A 16,949-nucleotide genomic window follows, 5' to 3' on the forward strand; every position below is an offset into this window, starting at 1 on the left:
TTTTTTTAGCTCTGAAGCAAAAGTTATGATAAGCATATGCCTGTAATTTTTTTTCTTGAGAATTATGGTTTTTATAAATGAATAAGGTAGATTTTTTTCATGATTTAGTTTATCTGAAAAGTGGGGTTTTGTATCATTCAAAATATATGAAGGCATGTAGTTTATCATCTAAAGAGATTTGCAGAGCATCATGTGTATATTTATACTTTATATTTATGCAAATGTGCATTGATTGTTCTTCTCAATGATTTAATCTGTTCCTGCCATTTACGTCAGCGAACATTCAAAATAAAACAAGGCTTATGGTAAAATCACTTTAAACCATAATAAGCTTGACAAAGTATGTTTGGTCAAGAGCAAATCTTGTTAAAGGGCTCGGGCACTCTCTACCTCACTTCCCCGAGCTCTTTAACAAGCAGCTGATTGTCTTAAACCAAAAGATTCCATCGCTTTCGCTTGTACACCTTCTTAGATCTGTTTACCAGTATGTATGTTAATTTTTGTACTGCTAATATAAAATAAATACACTTCCTAAAATACTTCATGTTTTGTCATTTTTTATTCTGTGTGAGTGATCATGTGGGTAAACGTGGTTGGATTTAGTCAGAAATCCTACATTTGGAATCCTAGATAACTGGGACAAATTGTGACTGTATTAAATGAACTATTACTTTGGTCCTAAAAATAGACTACATTTTCAAATATGGACATAAAATTGACAGGCTTTTGAAGTTTTACATGCAAAACAAAGAGCATTTAAATTCTGTTTAGAAGTAGGCAGGAGTAATTTTCTTCCCCAATATATTATTGTAGCTGCATCCTTTTTCATCTTAAACAATGTATAACACATATTTAACTCTCTCTCTCTCTCTCTCTCTCTCTCTCTCTCTCTCTATATATATATATATATATATATATATATATGTTAAATGTTATAAATAAAAGCAAGCAAAAAATGATTATAAACTGAGGTGACCTCTTTGAGACCTTTGATTTCTGTAGGTCTTTAATAAGGAAAAGCAGGATTGTTCACATTAACCTGTAGATATGTGAATGAAAGGGGAAGGAGATTGGAAGAAGAGTGGAGATTCCAGTACTACTTCAGTGCTCATGAATAAATATGAGTAGATATGAATATGCATTAGAACATTAAATCAGCAGGCAATGATGAGATTTGGCAATATATGAGTGTGTGTTTGCACCTGGAGTCAAACGGAGCTGGACGTCAATGACGAGAAGAACAGAAAGTTGCTGAAAGTCAAATGGGAAAGAAAAACAAACATTTGGCATGCTCACAGTTCTCAACCGACGTGAGGCAAAGTAGTCATTCAAATGACCATGAACAAAAGTCTTTTACATCTTATTTTAGTTTATACAGTGTTGCATAAAAAACAGCAGGACATACAGAAGCTCTTGCTGCCATCCGTTATCTCTCCATCTTTCCCTTTAAAACACACATATTCTCTCACACTCACAAAACCAGTCTTTGCCTAAATCTTGTTCACTTGCCAGTGTGTGTCGTTCAGCATATCCCAGGGTTGTGTTGTGCTATTGTGTTTGTTAGTTGTTTAAATCTGTAGTGTGTGTTTGTGTTTTATATGTTTACTGACAAGGTTGTTGGTGATATGTTGATGATTTGAGCATCTGTATCCATGTTTGTGTGTGTTTTCACAGTCATAAAGATCTGTGCATATACTGCATTGGTCTTAATACGTCTATATTTGTATACTATCTGTTTTAGGATGTGTAAATGTGCGCCATATGTCAGTCTTAAACAGTTCTGTCTGCACCCGAGCGTTTGCGAACCACCTGCTCCCCATTGACCTGGTCCACCGCGAGGGTCTCCACTTCCGCCTGTTGCCGGGCTGCACCTCCACCTGCTGAGGGTGAACGGTGGATCCGATGTGCCACTCCTATATGCACATTAGCACGGGCATGGGCACCCTCCCGCGCTGGGCTATTCCTGGGACTCGGGGGCACTGGGGTGTGGGCGGGGCTTAATTGTGCAGGTGGTGTGGCTGAAGAAGCAATGGGCGGGATTACAGAGGGGCGTTCCCGCAGCACCGGCTGAGACTCTACAGGGGCCGCAGGCTCTCTGGCTTGCAGGAATGGTGTGGGATCTGGCATGGCATCTACAGAATCCCTCAGTACCACCCTGCGGCCGTCTGCGGCGCCCAACCGGTACAGCTCCGTGTATTCAGAGTGCAGCGGCTGCGAAAGACTTTTGCGCATGCGCCTGCGAGGGGTCTCGGGTTGCCGGACGTCTTTGTCATTTCCTGACGCAGCAGGAACGGGAGGAGGGGTGGGTTTGAGAGAGCCGACGGGGCTGAGCGAGGGGCTTATACTCGCCGCGCTCCCGGCGAGAAGGCGTTTTTTGGTAGCGTGGAGCTGGGAGTTGAGGTAGGCAATGGTGCTGGCTCTCTGCTCCAGCTCTCCAGACAGCACAGCCAACTTATGGCTCTTCAACTTCAGCTCATCCAGGTACTTCTTCTCTCGCTCACGGATAGTGTTCTCCAACACCGAGATCATGGCGTTCTTCTGCTCCAGATCTCGCAGGAGCTCCGTGTTTTCCTGCTCTTTAGCCTTCAGCTGAGCCTCTAGCTCCTCACAACGCTGATGCAGCTCTCTGCAGCGAGCCTCACCATCATCTGAGAGAGAAAAAGACTTAACATACAAACTTTGGTAGCGTGGTATAGACTCTATACCTATATAAATATAGACTCTATTCCAGGGCTCTTTATCTCCAGTCCTGGAGAGCTAGTGTCCAGCTGGGTTTAGCTCTAACCCAAACCAAACACATCTGAATGAGCTAATAAATATATTCAGGATGAACTGGGTGTGTTAAACTGGGATTGTACCAATGTCTGCAGGACACTGGCCTTCCAGGACTGGAGTTGAAGAACCCAGCTCTATTCTGCCTATGTTGTCAGCATTTTAAGATTCTTCCAAAAAGTAGGCATGTTTTTAAATTGATCACTTGTGAGTGATCAATTTGTGATGATCACTATGCTTGCTTAGAAGTCAGCTGTCTATCTAGAGAGAGGAGCTATTTGTTAGGTTTAGAAATAAAGCTATTGTGTTAAATTCAATGTCTTTAATAATAATACTCTGCTTTTTTTGTGTGTGTTTTTTGTTTTTAAGAGATTATGCAAACTGACTGAAACTTTAGCCTGTAGAGGGCAGCAGTGACCTGTGAATCATGTCAATAAACCAATTACCTTTGCAGAACCAATGCCTATGAAACATCAAACCCTTTTCCTACACAGGAACACTCCACTCACAGCATTTGTTGTATTATATTTAGCTCATTTAGCTTAGCTCAGCAAAGATATTGATTTCTCCATAAATTTAGCTGGATAAACACATTGTAAAAACACAGATAATTTGGTAGCACTTTATTTTACAGTTCTGTTCCTCATGTACATACTATGTACTTATTATAGTAATTACAATAACAATGTAGTAACTAGGTACTAACCCTGAACCTACCCCTAGACCTAACCCCACCCCATGTAGTTACCTTGTATTACCATAACTTTCTTGGATAAATACACTGTAAGTACACTATAAGTACATGTAAGCACACATACTGTAAAATAAAGTGCAACCGATAATTCTGAAGCATCATATTGAAAATAACTGCATCATTTAAAAAATAGGTTATGTCAGTCTTATATATGTCTAAGATTGTAAAAGACATGCATTTAGCAGGCAGACAGGATGGGGTTGAGACAGGCACCTTGGAACACACTCATAAGAAGGGCAGACCCACAGAGACAGAGATCTCCCGTTACACTGCTAATGGATGTGAAGGTTGTGGGAATAGCAAAGTCCCTCTTTATTGACCTTCAGCTTTGCAACAGCCTAAACAATGGCAAGCAAGGGAAGATTTTTCTCTCTCTTACTTTCTTGCTTTCTCTCAAGTTAAATTTAACATGCTTCACTGGCTTGACAAAAAAAGTAAACATTTGAAACTTCAAAATATATAAACAAAATAAAAATAATAAAATATGATAAAAAGTATAGTATATAGTAGTATATAGAGTAAAATTATAGAATCACAAATGTCTAACCTAATTAATCAGAAAAATGTTGTTCAAAACAAATAATAGACAAAATGGCATATAAAAGTATCATAGCGAAAAAAAAGCATTCATTCTTCACAATGCTAATATCACATGTGTCAGATGCCACTAATTAGCATCGGTGGTGTAGTTATCGGTTACAGACATGTAATGTAGCAAATTAGCTTGAAATGGAAATGCATATAAATAATTACAATTATAATTATTAATGCAATTATTTATACCAGCTGCCAGTAGTAACTGTAGCAGAATTAATATTACCATCAACTATCATCTGTTTGTATTTTCATATCAAATCTAAGAAATAATATTTCCTTGGCCATAGAAAATAACTTTCTACAGTACTAACGCATAAGAGCAAGCTGCACAAGCATTAGATTACTGCAAACACATGCAAAGTAAAGGACAGTGATCTGCATCCTGGATTAACAATACACTCACTGCCAGCATTCATGTCAGCGCTTGTCTCCAGACTGCATTAACAGCAGCCATTCAGCACTGCAGACAGACACACGGATAGGCGACGACACTATTGCCTTGCAATGTTTACCCCGGGATGTGTGGCATCCACGGTATTCTCACTGCACCGTCACAGTGTGCTGGTGTCCAAATAATGCATGCGGCAGCAACACAGACACTAGTACTGCATAATGTTGCAACCGGTGGCAAGCCTAACAGTGCTGTGCGGCTAAGTCGTGGCCTAATGGTTAGAGAGTCGGACTCCCAATCGAAAGGTTGTGAGTTCGAGTCCCGGGCCGGCAGGAATTGTGGGTGGGGGAAGTGCATGTACAGTTCTCTCTCCACCTTCAATACCACGACTTAGGTGTCCTTGAGCAAGGCATCGAACCCCCAACTGCTCCCCGGGCGCCGCAGCATAAATGGCTGCCCACTGCTCCGGGTGTGTGTTCACAGTGTGTGTGTGTGTTCACTGCTCTGTGTGTGTGCATTTCGGATGGGTTAAATGCAGAGCACAAATTCTGAGTATGGGTCACCATACTTGGCTGAATGTCACTTCACTTTTTCACTCACTTTCACTCACTTAATGGTGGCAGTCGTGCCAACTCCTAGTAGTGATGTTTGCTGCAGCAGCGATGCTGGTGCCGTCATGAATATAATGCATGCAGGGTTCACACTGTGCAGATGAACACAAAGGCACCTCTGTGTTAGGAGTTTTGTCTTCTGTACATGACTGAAACTGCTCATACACACTGGAATGCTGCAGGGAAGAGGCAATCCAGACAACGGCCCCCAGATGTGCCAGCTGTAGTTGGCTTCTTGTAGCTGAAGGGGAAAATTCTGAGTGTGGGGGAGCCATTGGTGGGTGGATTCTTGCCCGCGAGTTATCATAAGGCTTCAGTAAATTAGAAGAAGGAAGGGATAACTGTAAATCTACGATGACAGTGTAGAGAGACTGACTCAAGAGAGAGATAACCAGAGGTCTGTTCTGCCTTTTTGGGGTGTTAGTTACTCTTCAGGGGTTGTCCACAGAATTCTAAGACATGGTTTACTTTTTAGGTGAGTGGGTTTCCTGGATTATTCATTAAATATAATGAATGATTGTGTGTCTGATTGGTCCAAACGCTACATTAATGAGAATTAACAATCTGCTGTTACTCCAGTCAACAAAAAGTGCAGAGTTTAAATTGAAACCGAAACGATCTCTATTATTATTATTATTATGTGATGGCTGGATTAAGAGTGATTCTTGATATTTGAAGCGAGAGGAATAGGTTATGCTCATTTGCTAAATCTCTTCCACATAAAAACAAGTGTTTTGATGCATGGCAGTGGTGTTGGTCTGAAATATCATGGCTATTGTTAGGAACATGAGCGTGGGGATGTAGTCAGCAGGTTGCAGATGATACATTAGCCTTTTGCATTAGTGCTGTATTAGCGTAGTCATTCCTAATCTCATTTCCTGTGCTAGACACGTATCTGGCTCCCATCAGCCACATGCGCGAACACAAACAACTGTCCAATCACAGACACTAAACAAATGTGAAACTACTTCATTATAAAGTAATACTACACAGCTCTCTGCAATACTTGATTCTGATTGTCAAATTGTTGCTAATTGTTGGTTAGATTCTGCAGAAATATAATATGCATATTTATAAATAAATGTTGTGAGATTGTTGCAGTGTTTGTCCTTTCTTTCAAAAACTTATTTTACTATTTTTGTTATTTTTTCTTAGAAGTGAGACAATACAATAATTTCAACTCCAAAATCAATATTTCATGTATTTATCTGTTGTAGTTATGTAATAAACAAGATAATGTATAGTCATCTGGTCTTTATCATGTAAAGGACTTTAAAAACCTTGAAGCCTTCAATGTTTTGCGTGGAAACTGCATGTCTGTGGGAACTGTTGAGCATTCAGATGCCTAAATGTTTTATCAGTGCATTGTGTTTGTGTGGAGACTGAAAGGCCAACGTATATATTAAACAGAGTGAAAGAGAAAAAAGAGAGAGGAAAATGGGATTCCCTGTGGGCAGCAGGGGGTCTAAGTGTGTGTGCTTGCTGGGTGGGACGTTGGTTGCCAGGTTACCTGACATGACTGTAGTGGGATATGTGTGAAGAGGGACACAGTTATCTTTCTTTGCAGGAAACAGTCTTAAAAAAAAGTCTTATTTACAACCTACTGCAAAGAGGGAGCTACACAGCAGCAGATAAATAAAGAGACTGCCAGACAAAACAAGAAACTAAAAATAAATATGAACAGCATTTCTGGATGTTTCCATTTGGCCTTCCTCCTGCTGGTTGCATGTCCATATGTCTGTGCGTCTACCAGGCTGTCAGAGATTTCTTTTAACAGGTGAACATGTGGTTGACAAGTTCTTTGACTGCATCCTAGCAACACCTGATACACACAGCACCCTTGCGTGAACATTTTGTTCTGATCCCATGTGAGTGTGAATGCAGCCACATGTAAAGTGTGTGTGAGAAATCTTACCACCTGGAACAGAGCTCCGCATTGTCAGCTCATATGTCAGGTCTGTGAAACAAAAGAGAGGACAGAAGGAGTGGACAGGATGACAAAAGAAGAAGGAGGAGTGTGTGTGTGTGTGTGTGTGTGTGTGTGTGTGTGTGTGAGAGAGAGAGAGAGAGAGAGAGAGAGAGAGAGAGAGAGATCAAATGTTAGGCTGGCAGCACAGAGCATCACACTACCATAAATGACAACAGTTGAAGATCACATGACACAAGACATCACCTGAAACAGGAGGAGATCAAGAGAGTGAGAGCAGAGAGCAAAAACAGAGAAACAGTAACACAACAGAGAGTCAACCAAGGATAAAAGAACATGTGGGAGTCAGTAGGACTATACAAACAACATGAAACTTCAAATTCTGTAGTTTACTGAATACTGAGCTTTGTTTTGTTTTGTTTTGTTTTTGTTGTTTTGATTTGTGCAATAACAAATCACATAGAATAGCACCACAAGTAAAATAAAAGTACAACAAAATACAATACTAGATGAACTAATAAAACAATAATGAACCCACTGTAAACTGGCATTAATTAATTTTAAATTTATTTGAGCCATTAAATAAAAGAGACACTCCATTTTTAATGATTATAGTGCTTCATTTACTGTAGATAGTTTACAAATGAATAATGTGTGTGTTTATGGATGCTTGCTAGTGCAGTTTTGCTGTAAGCTGTCACTTTGCTGTCACTGCTTGATGCTAAGTGTATTGGCGTGTGTGTGTACCTGTGCAGTGCTGCTGTAGGCGGCGGATCTCAGCATGTAGGCCTTTCAGTGTGTTGGCATGGTCTTGCTGCAGGAACAGCAGGTTCTTCTGTGCACTGTGGAGTTGATTCTCCAAGGTAACACTCACCGAGGCCATGTTGATGATGATACACGGTCACAGACTTACATGTATAAATAAACTCACTCACCCACGCCCAGGAGACCTATAAACACAAGAACAGAAAATACTGATCACATACACAGATCATTTAGCCTTTTGACAGTTATCATTCAATTACATTTAAAAAAGCTCATACTAAAAGTTATACAAGACGTGCTACTAAGACACTGATTTTACAAACATTAAAATTACAATATGGACAAGCTAATAATTCTTTATTAATTGTCATTTATTATTTTTCATGTCATGGCCAATACAATGTAAAACCAATTTTTCAATGTTGTAAATAAAACAAAAGTTACTGGAGTATATTTTACAAGAAAATACTATTTCAGTCATTCTACTAAAGAAAATTCTTGTAAAATTTCAATTTCCGAAAGAAAATTCAGTGTAGCTGCTGATAAATTGTAAATTCTAACTGTAAATTCTATACTAATATATTTCTAATTTTATATTGATCAATATAAAACAAATTTAAAAAAACTAACCGAAACACAAACTTTTTGAAAAACAAAAATTTGATTTTTCTAAAGCAATGTTAATTTATTACTTATTATGATTACAATTATATACTCGCTCTTTCTCTCTCTCTCTCTCTCTCTCTCTCTCTCTCAATATATATATATATTAATGATGAATGATACAGATTTAAAATCTTAATAATCACCAACCAATATTAACCCAACATTATCAAAAGCAATAGCAGTAAAATATTGTTCTTGAATGACATAAATCGGATACGCAAAACGACTGACAGACAGAAAGTGCCTCTTATCTAATAAAAGACTATGACTGTGGTCTCCAGTCACATTTTTACAGGGCTGCCTGACATCATCACAAGTGTGATATTTCAGGATCTAATTCAGATCTGTCAGGTACTGTACTACGGACATTTTCTGAGCGACATTCCATTAAAGAACATCACTTAAAACATCTTGAATTAAACCTCTTCTGAAACATCAACTTTATTATTAAACTAATAATAACACCAAAAACACACCTGAGGTCACAGTTCACCAGCAGAGAAATATAGATGTGACTGTTTGTGTAATCAGTACAAGCTTTTTTAAAACAGCACATGTGAGATGTTTATAATAGAGACACACAAAACAATACAAACACGAATACATTACTGCAATCAAACGGTTTACTCCGGTTATCACTATCCCTTCCCCCAAATCATAATCCCTCTGGCTGAGAGGACAAAGAGCTATATTTATCTAATGACAGCATAAAGGTTTGACATTACGTAATGCCTTTCACATGAGGCAGAAACAAGAGAGAGTCTGTAGGTACTGTTTGTGGGAGTATTGATTTAAGGGGGTGAACACAAGACAAAAGGCTGGTTTCCACAGACCCTGCACTGCTCAGAGACCATCTCGTATCCCAAAGCACTCCTAAAGAGGTCATATCATACATATTTCATCATTTTATTTTTTCCCTTGAAGTTTTTTGATCCACTTCAAATTTAAGGAGGACTGGGTGATGTATTGAATATTCGTGGTATATCGCAATGATCCTGCTGGTGAATGAAATTAAATGATTCATGAAACTGAATAATCAGTGGTGCTTTTTATCTAGCCATTAATGTTCTGTGATTAATCTTCAGTCCTTTCTTGTGTTGAAATGTTTTTATAGCATCATTTAAAATAAAAAGTGTTTGATTAAGTTTGATTAATTTCCACAAATTAGTTTGCATTATCCATTTTTATGAATCAATTAAGTTCTGATTCTGCCACAATAATGTAGTTGTCATCACTCTAACGTGTTCATATGAATCTCTATGGCAATTTTCATTTATCAAAATATACAATGATTAATATAAAAATATACAGTATGCACATTACTGTTTAAAAGTTTTGGGGTCACTTGGATTTATTTTTTTCTTTATTATTTTTTTAAAAGAAATTAATACTTTTATTCAAAATTGACAAAGGCTTTCACAGTCTTCAAATAAATGCTGTTATTCTGAACTTTATTTAATCAAAGAATCTTGAAAAATGTATCATGTTTTCCACAAAAACTATTCCAACATTGATAATGAGTTTCTTGAGCAGCAAATCATCATATTAGAATCACTTCTGAAGAATTATGTGACACTGGAGTAATGGCTGCTACAAATACAGTTTTGCCACCACAGAAATAAATTAAATTTTTCAAATATTAAAACATTATTTTAAACTATAATAATATTTCACAATTTTAATATTTTTATTGTAGTTTTTATCTGTAACACATTTGTTAACATTGGTTTACTACATTAAATGTTAACATAAACTAACAATGAAAAATACTTAAAGCATTTATTAATCTTAGTTAGTTTTAATCTTAATTTGTGTCTATTAATGTTATCTAATGGACCTAAGATAACACTGAGTAAAATGAGTATCAAATGTTAATATAGATTTATAAATAATATAAAATAATAATATAAAATAAAATAATATGTATTGCTCATTGTATTGTTCGTTAATGCATTAAATACAGTTAAAATCAAGGAAGATTTAATTTCTCATGATATGTCCCCTTTAAAAACACTTTGGCCTGTCCTAATATATCACATTCCAGTTTGTGCTTCTTAATGTATTAATCTAACACCATGTTTAATATTCTGCTTCTACACGAAAGATAAAAGAAAGTGTCCCCTTCATGACTTCTTAAGAAAGGCTTTGATTTAGTAAAATGGTTCTCATAAAGCCCTGTGTAGTTTAAATTATTAACAGAGCTCTCACTGCCTCCATCGTTTTAAGGCAGACTCTCTCCTCTGCGTGTACTTCCTCCTATCATAATGCACCCAATAAAACCGATAAATCCAGCCATTCAGACAGAAGAAAAAGGAGAAACACAAGAGATAAGAGAATGCCTCATGGGTGTGTCCAGGGACCGCAGTGCTAATCATACTTCACATTTATTCTGCTATATAATGAAAATGAGCTACCTGCTCTCATGCAGAAAAACGTGATGCTACGAAATGTGGAAAATGTTCCTGCGGGAAGAAACTGCAGCAGTTCCCAAGAAATGAACACCAGTGAGGCAGAAGTGCTGCAACTTTATTTATCAAGTAATATTGACTTGAATAGTGAAAGTCTGAATTTTGGGTTAAAGAACTGTGTTTAGTATCTAGGTATGGGTCGGATTATGGTCAGGCTTAGTGACAATGCAAAATGCATTCCTATTGTTTGTCTTGGTTGATTTATAAATCAGTAGAACACTATTTAGACTTTATAGGAGAAAATCAATCACTTTTTTTAGCTCCACTTTTTTGCTCGGTGGACATTTCATCTGGAAACTGCAGTGATTTATACGGCGGCTGATTGCAGGTTATTAAAAACATGCATGGTGACGTTTTTCTCATGCGATCAAGCTGAAAACAAGAAAACATAGCAGCCAACAATGGTATGGTCAGAGAGCTGCTGGTGTGGTCAGAAGACAGGGGCAGATGCCTTAAACGCACTCTTACTCTGACAGACTAACCAAAACCCTCCACAAGTCAGACACAACAAGAGCAAGGGAAAAGCAGCAGGCTGGATTCGCTCTAGTCAGAAAGTGAAAACAAAAACTGTGGGTTTGTGGGGGGAAAAACATATACATGTTTGAAAATGAACAGTGTGGCTAAACAGAAGGTAAGACGATGTTTGAGGTAGACTGCACTCAGTGGAACTCATGAAAAGCCTATGAGCATGAATGAGTAATGCCAGGCTGTGCTCACGCTGGGTGCGGCCCAGAGAAGACTGTCAGGAGACTCTGCCCCGCTCTTTTATTAATTCACTTGCTGTCCCTTCCTCGTGTGTCCTCTCTCTTTTTCTTGCCATCTCCACTTCTCAGTCAATCAAGCTATAAAGATGCAAATGTGAAGATTCTGCTTTCTGTAAAACAAAGAAACGCACCACCAACAAACAGGGTTGGGCAAGATGTAGAAGTTAGAACAGACTCACTTTCAACTAAGAGTCACAACCACTACATACAGGAAGTTGAATCAGGATAACAGGAAAAGGAACTTACTGATTAGCAATTCAAAGATATTCAACATAGTCACATAATTTGGGGAATTTAATTTGTCAAACACCAGATTTGCCACAAAATGTAATTATAAATAATTGTAAATAATCATAAATTATGTTGTAATTATTAACATTAGCTGGTTTTATGTTGTTTGCATTCATTTTAAACAGTGGTGGTCCATGAAATGAAAACTGATTTATTACTATATTATCCTTCAAAAGTTTGGGGTCAGTTTAGAATTTGTATTACTTTTTAATTTTTAATTATATGTCTTATGCTCACTAAATCTGCATGTATTTGGTCATAATTACAGTATAAACATTACTGTGAAATAATATTACAATTTAAAATCACTGTTGTATATTTTAATATATTTTAAAATGTAAATTATTCACATGATTGCAGCAGCCATTACTCCAGACTTCAAAAACAGTTCTCTTACTGCTAAAGAAAAAAACCTGATTAATATTTAATATTAAAGTATTAATATTAATACTTATTTTTTGTGGAAGCTGTTCCCAAAAAGACCTGATTCTATTTCTAAGTATAAATCTTTTGTAACATCACTTATGTCTTGAATTTAAGGCATCCTTGCTGAATAAAAATATTAATTTTTTTTGGGGAAAAAAACATAAAACAAAAAAAAAACTCTAAATGACCCAAAACCTTTGAACACTTTTGAACATTTTTTTAACTTTTAAACAATATATAAACTAAATAAAACTGCCACATAGGTGTCATTTCAAACAGTGATTCCCCATATGTTCTGGTTATGTTCAAAATTTATGGGAAATTCATATTATATATATATATATATATATATATATATATATATATATATATATATATATATATATATATATATATATATATATATATATATATATATATACATATAAGAAACACACCTACAACAGATATATATTTCTTTGAATTTTAGTTGATTACTAATTCTACTTCCTTAAGTTCAAATTCTGATTCCTGTTTCCTACCTCATTGCAAATTTATATTAGTGCACAATCCTGATACAAACACAGTAAAAACCCATATGGTTTATAAACACACATTCTGAATCATTTTTTCAACCATGTTATAGCTGGACACCTACACAATCCACTTATAACATCAGTTGGGTGTCATTATTAGCGTGTCTGATCTCTCTTTCCCAGCACAACCCACACAGACGGTACACACAGTGAGAATGACTTTGCCACGGTCAAACCTGCTGTGCTTAAAAAGATTTTAATGCTCAAGACTGCAGCTACATAACAAATGACACTGACAAATGACCTCCATTACTAAAAGACAGAAAGAGAGAGACTCCGAGGCTCCGCAGAGCAAGCAAAAACTATTACTCATTTATGAATAATGAAAAGTGAGGCATATGAAGGGGTTTGTATGTCTACTATGAGCAATATCAATATTGTGCAGTGTAGTACCAGGTGAGCTACCTAGCAGGTATACTATGTCAGAAAAGCTGGTTATGTGTAATGCAAACATGATGATGAATTAGTTTTCAAATCATGCACTACAAGTGTTAGGAGGTCATAACATAGTAACATGCAAAGAACTGAATGATAACTCTTTATTAATCTATAATCTGACCCTGTACTCATACTTTGTGCAAAAAAAAACAAAAATGTTGGTGCTTTGCATAGGTACATTTTTAGAGTGTAAATGTAGGTAGAGCTATCTCAGCACACAGGCATCCTAACTGGCACTACCTAGGGCTGCACGATTATGTCAAAAATCATAATTGTCGATTATTCCCTTGAAATTGTAATAGCAATTATTAATTATGATAATCACAATTTACATTGAATGATGTTTATACCATTGTTTGATGCAACTGCATACCATATTTCTATATGAAAATAAGCTGAAAACACCAACTGAAAAACATTTAGTGCTTTTCTATAGTATTAAGCCTCAAATGTCAACTATATATCGCATTGGTTTCAATTATAAAAAAGTAAAAATGTGAATGGTATTATAATGTTATACAGAAACTAAAATTAAAATAATGGGGGAAACTTTTTTAAGATAACATGTCGAAAGAAAAAAAAGCATCTCAAGCACACAGAATAACATAAGTGGACTTTGAACGATTAATTGCCGCTTTGAACGATTACGTAATAGTGGCATCCATAATTGTAATCGCGATTAGAAATTCGATTAATTGTGCAGCCCTACTACCTAGTCTAAAAATTCACACAATATCTCAAAAGATAACCCTTAAAGTAATAACCAAATCATAACATACTTATTTATAGGCTGAGGCATCAAGTGAGCATAAGAAACAAAGTGCACCCCATCACCATCTGTATTCTGCTTATCCATCGGCTTACCGTAAATTAACCGTTAAATCACGGGCGCTGAGAGCACTGGCCATCCTTCAAAGTGATATTCCACAGCATTCGTGAAGACTCACTCCCTCACCCCTTCTTTAGGAGCCATTAGACATTTTAGAGCGCTGATGCTGACATTTGTTCTGATCTGACTGATGCTTGTCCCTACAGTCAGAGGGTGAGGCCTCCCCCGCCCCGCTCCACATGAGACAAAAGAATCCCCCTGACATTAGTAGGCTACTCAATCCTGTTGTTCTTTCCCTGGCACTATCTCTCCCTCTCTCCCTTAACAGCTCTCTTTCTTGCCCTCCAAATTCTCTCTCCTTCTGTTGCATTAATAATCAATGAGGAATGAGCTGTTGCTTTAGAGGAGACTCTAAAAACACTGTTATGTCCTAGTCCTGATAGTCACTTTGCACACACACACATCCAATATCCAGTACTTCAGTATGCAATCACACCCAAGACATACTCCTGCATGATGTAGGCTAAGCTAGCATGATGACATATTGTGCATGGCACAAAAACAGCAGCAGGTTAATAGCAACTTATTATCTGTTATTATTAGAAACGTCACTGCTTTTCGTTTCTATTATTAAATGACCACTTACTAGTACATAAATTAAGACAATACAAAATCGTGATTAATAAAATGTGGGACTTTCATGGCAGCATCTGATTGGCCAGTGCACATCAACACATGCACGTGAGAGTGGCTGGGGATGAGCAGGATCATAAGGCAGGACCTGCATTGCGGACAGCGCAACAATCAACGAGCAAAAGCACCATTCTACAGATGAATATAATTACATCAGAAGACATTTACAAGGTTAGAGACACAAGAGGATGAGTTGCGTTTTTAATCATAACCTGTAAACACTGCAGAAACGACAGCACGTGTCCAACGTGTCATGGATCTGAATGAATAGATTTTCACATAGCTGAATGACTATATAAACAACTGATTTGAAGCATCAATAAAAAAAGATAACAAAAATAATTGTTAATGACTTCAAAGCAGTTAATTTTCTAAAAATTAATATTATAAGCATGATAAATAAACATTTCGCTCCGGGATCAGCCAGAATGTGTCAATGCCGAAATAGTTTTCAGTGACATCTATATGACATCCATCTTCACAATCGTCTCTAGTTACTGTCACAATAATCAGCGACCGAGTCGATTAATAATCTCATCCGTCCGAAAACACGCAACAATCAGTAAACAGTAACATGTTATACTGATTCAAGTGCTAAACTGATTACGTGAAATCTAGGAGTTGTTATCAATACCATATAAAAGTGCAGCAGGCTTTCTTTGAGAGCATCGCTTGTTTGTTTGAGTCCGCGGATCGAGCGCGAGCAGGTGCAGCGGCCGACACCTACCGGAAAGACGGGCTGAGATTAGTGTATGTCTGATGGGTAGAGATGGGGCTGGTTCCGCTGCTTGTGGGATGCCGAGAGGAGAGATTTTCTGGGTTTTGTCTCCTCACTGGAGCAGAGAGAGACAGGGCTGTGTCTGTCATCTCCCGGAGATACAACACTAAATAAAGCGGTGCATGCCGGGATACTGAGGAAAACACGCACGCACGCAAGCACGCGAGCGCACTTCTGAGGGCCTCTGGCGCGGGTCAAACACACGTACACAAGTCTTGTCGTCCAATATTTTAGTGCCGACTGCCGAGTTGATAGTTAGTGCCGTCTGACAGATACAGTGATATCTGGCGAACTGAAGCCGATGACGAATTAACTGTGTCAACCGTAATGCATTTGACGCAGCGTCATCACTATAGAAACATGATGACGTTCAGCGAGCGCTCGGTTTACAGGTCAACCAGATGTATAACTGTGAAAATTAAAGTTTATATTGACCTCAATATATCATCTGTTTCACATATGAACATGCGATTTGAAAAAGGAAAATGTATATTTATATTGATGTTTATTTCTCTTATTAGAAAGTTTATATTCAAAAAACTTATAGGCTATTCTATAATATCCAGTTCTACTTCTATTCTAATTCTACTCCAGTTCACAGGCAGCCCTATTAGTTATTTGAGCCTAGAATAATATATTTAGTTATTGTTTTTATTGTTGTGATTACTGAGTTGACAATCGTTTTTGACAATCTGTGCACTTTAATTTCTTTTGTTTAATTTCTTTTTGAACTGATCAACTGAATTGCAATCTTTGGAAACAGTGTCTATCAAAAGTAATTATATTTATGATAATATCTAGTTCATGATATTCTCAGTAAGAATAAAAAAAGGAAAACTTGATATTTCACACATTGCAAATTGTGAAAAAGTCTCCAGAACCACTGATAGACCAAGTAATTTAAGAAGACACAAACAACATAATAGGCTAACTTTCATTAATAAGTACTTGAAAACATAAGATATGTTTATAGTAACACTAGCTAATTTATGAAAACACAGTTATATATAATTGATAATATTTGAAAATAAATAGAATATTCAATGTTTAATTAATGTTAAAGTTCCTTGTTTTTCCCAGTGTTTCCATATCATTCAATAACAGCAAATAAACAGTTCAACACTTATTTTAATGCTCACAAAATACAGTATGTTTTACTTTCGTATTATAATGGTCTTTCACAAAACTAACACATTTCAGACAT

At 37.0% G+C, this 16,949-nt stretch overlaps 1 protein-coding gene across 2 annotated transcripts; it reads right to left on the reverse strand.

Annotated features, from left to right (window-relative positions):
- Positions 1–959: 959 nt before the first annotated feature.
- Positions 960–16,015, reverse strand: LOC132114413 (coiled-coil domain-containing protein 92-like). Of its 2 annotated transcripts, none has more exons than XM_059522497.1 (4): positions 15,602–16,015; positions 7,800–8,002; positions 7,041–7,082; positions 960–2,648 (listed from the first exon to the last, which is right to left on the reverse strand). In XM_059522497.1, exons 2-4 carry the CDS (start codon positions 7,933–7,935, stop codon positions 1,771–1,773), a joined length of 1,056 nt encoding a protein of 351 aa, XP_059378480.1. In that variant the 5' UTR covers positions 7,936–8,002; positions 15,602–16,015; the 3' UTR covers positions 960–1,770. The 2 variants fall into 2 exon arrangements, with proteins under 2 accessions (XP_059378480.1, XP_059378479.1); XM_059522496.1 differs by having other exon boundaries at positions 15,695–16,014.
- Positions 16,016–16,949: the final 934 nt, after the last annotated feature.

This window comes from Carassius carassius, chromosome 34, assembly GCF_963082965.1.
Source record: "Carassius carassius chromosome 34, fCarCar2.1, whole genome shotgun sequence".
Taxonomy (NCBI): domain Eukaryota; kingdom Metazoa; phylum Chordata; class Actinopteri; order Cypriniformes; family Cyprinidae; genus Carassius; species Carassius carassius.